The 4455-nt window shown below is 65.9% G+C and overlaps 1 protein-coding gene across 1 annotated transcript in view; it reads left to right on the forward strand.

Annotated features, from left to right (window-relative positions):
- RTL1 (retrotransposon-like 1) overlaps window positions 1-4455 on the forward strand; it is a 29021-nt gene that overhangs the window by 6792 nt on the left and 17774 nt on the right. The window contains exon 2 of the mRNA XM_012724378.1: window positions 785-1040. Within this exon, the coding sequence (XP_012579832.1) occupies window positions 785-1040 (256 nt within the window). The remainder of the gene's footprint in view (window positions 1-784; window positions 1041-4455) is intronic.

A 4455-nucleotide genomic window follows, 5' to 3' on the forward strand; every position in this document is an offset into this window, starting at 1 on the left:
CGGCACACAGCTCATACACGCCACACACATCGCACACGGCACAGGCACACACATCACACGGCACACACACACCACACACATCTCTCCAGATACTCAGCAACCCGCGTAGCACACAAGCCACACACACACACACCACATACCCACATCCCACACGCGCCACACGGCACACACGCAGCCTGGCAGCCGGCCGGGGGGGGACCCCGACGCCCCCCGAGCAGAGAGCGGGTCTGCCCCGTGCCTCCAGCCCAGGCCCCTGGCTTACCCCCGGGACCCTGGCCAGGCAGAAACACTGGCTGTCTGTCCCTGGCACCCCAAGAAACTGTTCCAAAACACAATACAAACCTTTATTTCTTCTGAAAGAAAAAGAAGTTAGCGTTATTGACCTGCCAGGTGAACACGTCAAACAGAAAAGGCGAAAACGCAGGGACACAGTCAGTGCACCCCGCAATTCCTCCCCCTCCCGGGTCACTGGCACCCAGCGACCCGGCCAGGCCCTCCCGGCCAGGGCCGCCAGCCTCCCTGCCGCCTTCCTCCCCTCTCCCAGCTGTGCCCTGGCTCCCGGGCTCCGGGGCTCCCGGCCCGGTGCACACTGGACCTGTTTCTGGAACATTCCATGACACCCTGAGGGCAGCTGGTGGTCTCTGGCCACGCAGGTCTGATTTGCCCTCCTGCAGGGAGCACGGGTTCACGTCGAGCCAGCCGCGGCCTGGGCCGCCCCGGGAGGAGCTGCGCTGGCTGAAACCCGAAGCCCCACGGGCCACCCGGACCGCTCTGCTCTCCGTAGGAGAAGCAGGAAGAGAGCCTCACCCGGCCCCAGCGGGGGCCCCGGGACTGCTGGGGTGCACTTCAGAGGAGTCGTCGACCCGAGTTCCGCGGACGGTCCCGTCCCCCGGGACAGGGCGTTGAGCTCAGCGAAGGCCGAAGAGCAGCGGCCCTAGCTGGGGCACACAGCAGGCCTGGCGGTGGCCCCAGGGATCGCCTGCTGGGCAGAGGCAGGGCAGGGGTCATGCTCACGGTGACACCTCAGGGGCCCTTCTCAGGTGAGGCCCCGCCGCACCGCTCCCCACAGCTCCTGCGACGTCACAGGGCACCCCCGGGGACCAAGGCGCGGGGCCGACTTCAAGGCCGCCACCGAGGTCTGCAGCACCCACTCCCGCCCTCCCAGGGCCGCTGCCAGGCTTCAAGCTGCCCTCCTGGCTCACAGGGCTCCTGGCGCCCCGAGGTGGATGCTGGGGCCGAGGGGCCAAGGGGCCATGGGGCCATGGGCTGTGCCCCATGCGCTTGCCCGGGCTGGCTGCAGGGCTGGTTAATAGGTTAATGGTTCCGGAAGCTCAGGGACCTGTGCCCCGTCATGCAGGGACTGAGACAGGGGGGTGCTGAGGTCAGCACCAGGCCCGGTCTCCGGGCTGGCACCGTAGGGTGCCCAGGGCTGGACAGGGGGCAGCGGGACTCCTGCTCAGGAGCCAGCTGCGTCGGCCTGGAGAAGGGCGGCGAGCGGCCGCCTGCGAGGGGCCTCAGCCTCCTGGTCATGAGAGAGTCCTGGGTAGAGGCGGAGGCCCCTCGAGGAGACGCTCCTGTGGCCGTGGGGAGGTGGTCTGCTCTGTCCACGCCACCCCCACCTGGGACCAGCAGGCACCGCCCAGCGCTCCCTCTGTCCTGGGCGCTGGGTCATCTAGGAGGCCCGTCGCAGGAGGAGCCGAGGGCCGGCCAGCGTCCCTCTCCGGCCCACCAGGCCCCCGGCCCCCCGCCTGCCACAGGACGGCCGGGGTGCGTCCGCCCGGCTACTGCCCCCTCCGCGGAGGCTGCCTCAGAGGTGGCCCAGCCCAGGCCCGCCCGCCAGGAGTCGGGGCCGCGGGGGGCGCGAGCGAGGGCGGGAGCAGCAAGCAGGGGAGCCCCGCGCAGCCAGGGTCAGAGGAGGGTCCGGGAGCTGCGCGTGGTTGAAGGGGATGAAGAAAGGCATCATATAGGAGCAGGGTAACTGTGCACCAACCCCTGTACGAAGCCATTCTCACCCCCCACCTACTGACTACGGGCCGCGACCCTCCTCCCGGAAGCGCAAAGCCAGCGTCCGGATGGGGGTGGACGCCTGTGCTAGTGGTTAGAGCAGGGCAGCGGGCAGCCAGCCCGGGCAGCGCCAGGCCCCGGCCCGAGGCGGGGGGGGTCCCTGCAGCCCTCGCCAGCAGGTCCTGGGGGTGCCCAGAGGACCCTGCTGAGGCCTGCGGAAGGCACAGGTAGGAGACCCCCCGTCAGGTGCCAGAGGGGTGCACAGGGCGAGCGGGGGGGCGGGGAGGCGAGGGCTGCAGGGTTCCCTTTGAGGGTGAGAGCGCTGGCCGCTGGGCGGGCAGCGGGGCGGGGCAGGGACAGGACGCGGTCACTCAGCGAGGCGCTGCCAGCAGCAGACCTGGCCTCGGCCTGCACGAGCTCCCGGATCGTCCACTCACCTGACAACTCACCTGGACCCATGGCCTCACCCCCACACACCTCACAGACACGAGGGGACGACGCAGGTGACCGAACCACCAGCGACACGGGTCCGTCAGCGCTTCCGCCGAACAACGGGGATCACAGCACCCAGGCAGCGGCGCAGAGGGACAATGGGCCATGCGGCGAGGTAGACAGTCCGCTCTGGGGAGGGGCGCATGCGGAGGGGGCTGGAGTCACAGGAGGCCAGGACGGTCATGTCACATTAGGAGAGGAGGGGGACCAGGGTGACACAGGGGGGAGGAGGGAGATCAGTGTGACACAGGGGGGAGGAGGGAGATCAGGGTGACACAGAGGGGGAGGAGGGAGACCAGTGTGACACAGGGGGGAGGAGGGAGACCAGGGTGACACAGGGGGGAGGAGGGAGACCAGTGTGACACAGGGGGGAGGAGAGAGATCAGGGTGACACAGAGGGGGAGGAGGGGGACCAGGGTGACACGGGGGAGGAGGGAGACCAGTGTGACACAGAGGGGAGGAGGGAGACCAGTGTGACACAGGGGGGAGGAGGGAGACCAGTGTGACACAGGGGGGAGGAGGGAGACCAGTGTGACACAGGGGGGAGGAGGGAGACCAGTGTGACACAGGGGGGAAGAGAGAGATCAGGGTGACTCAGGGGGGAGGAGGGAAACCAATGTGACACAGAGGGGGAGGAGGGAGATCAGTGTGACACAGAGGGGAGGAGGGAGATCAGTGTGACAAAGGGGGGAAGAAGGGGACCAGTGTGACACAGAGGGGGATGAAGGAGACCACGGTGACACAGGGGGGAGGAGGGAGACCAGTGTGACAGAGGGAGAACAGGGAGATCAGTGTGACACAGAGGGGAGGAGAGAGAACAGTGTGACAGAGGGGGAGGAGGGAGACCTGTGTGTCACATGGGGGGTGGAGGGAGACCAATGTGACACAGGAGGAAAGGAGGGAGACCTGTGTGACACAGGTGGAGGAGGGAGACCAGTGTGTCATAGGGGGAAGGAGGCCGACCTGTGTGATACAAGGGGAAGGAGGGAGACCTGTGTGTCATAGGGGGGAGGAGGGTGATCAGTGAGAAACAAAGGGGGAGGAGGGAGACCAGTGTGACAGAGGGGGGAGGAGTGAGACCTGTGTGACACAGGAGGAGGGAGGGAGACCAGTGTGATACTCAGGGGAGCAGAGAGACCAGTGTGACACAGGAGGGGAGAAGGGAGACGAGTGTGACACAAGGGGGAAGAGGGAGATCAGTGTGACACGGGGGGAGGAGGGAGATCAGTGTGACAGAGGGGGGAGGAGGGAGACCTGTGTGACAGAGATTGGGAGGAGGGAGACCTGTGTGACACAGAGTGGGAGGAGGGAGATCAGTGTGACACAGGGGGGAGGAAGGAGATCAGTGTGACACAGGGGGGAGGAGGGAGAGCTGTGTTACATAGGAGGGGAGGAGGGTGAACTGTGTGTCACAGGAGGGGCGGAGGGAGATCAGTGTGAAACAGGGGGAAGAGAGAGACCTGTGTGACAGAGGTTGGAGGAGGGAGACCTGTGTGTCACATGAGGGGTGGAGGGAGACTTGTGTGTCACAGGAGGGGAGGAGGAAGATCAGTGTGACACAGAATGGAGGAGGGAGACCTGTGTGACACAGATGGGAGGAGGGAGACCTGTGTGACAGAGGGTGGGAAGATGGAGACCTGTGTGTCACAGGGGGGAGAAGGGAGATCTGTTTGACACAGAGGGGGAGGAGGGAGACCAGTGTGACACAGGAGGAGGAGGGAGAGCTGTGTTTTATGGGGGGAGGAGGGAGAACTGTGTGTCACATGAGGGGAGGAGGGAGATCAGTGTGAAACAGAGGGGGAGGAGGAAGACCTGTGTGACACAGAGGGGGAGGAGGGAGAACTGTGTGTCACAGGGGGGAGGAGGGAGACCAGTGTGACAAGGGGGGAGGAGGGAGACCTGTGTGACACAGAGGGGGAGGAAGGAGAACTGTGTGTCACAGGGGGGAGGAGGGAGACC

The sequence above is a fragment of the Condylura cristata genome, unplaced genomic scaffold (assembly GCF_000260355.1).
Source record: "Condylura cristata isolate star-nosed mole 26May11 unplaced genomic scaffold, ConCri1.0 scaffold00013, whole genome shotgun sequence".
In the NCBI taxonomy this organism is placed as follows: domain Eukaryota; kingdom Metazoa; phylum Chordata; class Mammalia; order Eulipotyphla; family Talpidae; genus Condylura; species Condylura cristata.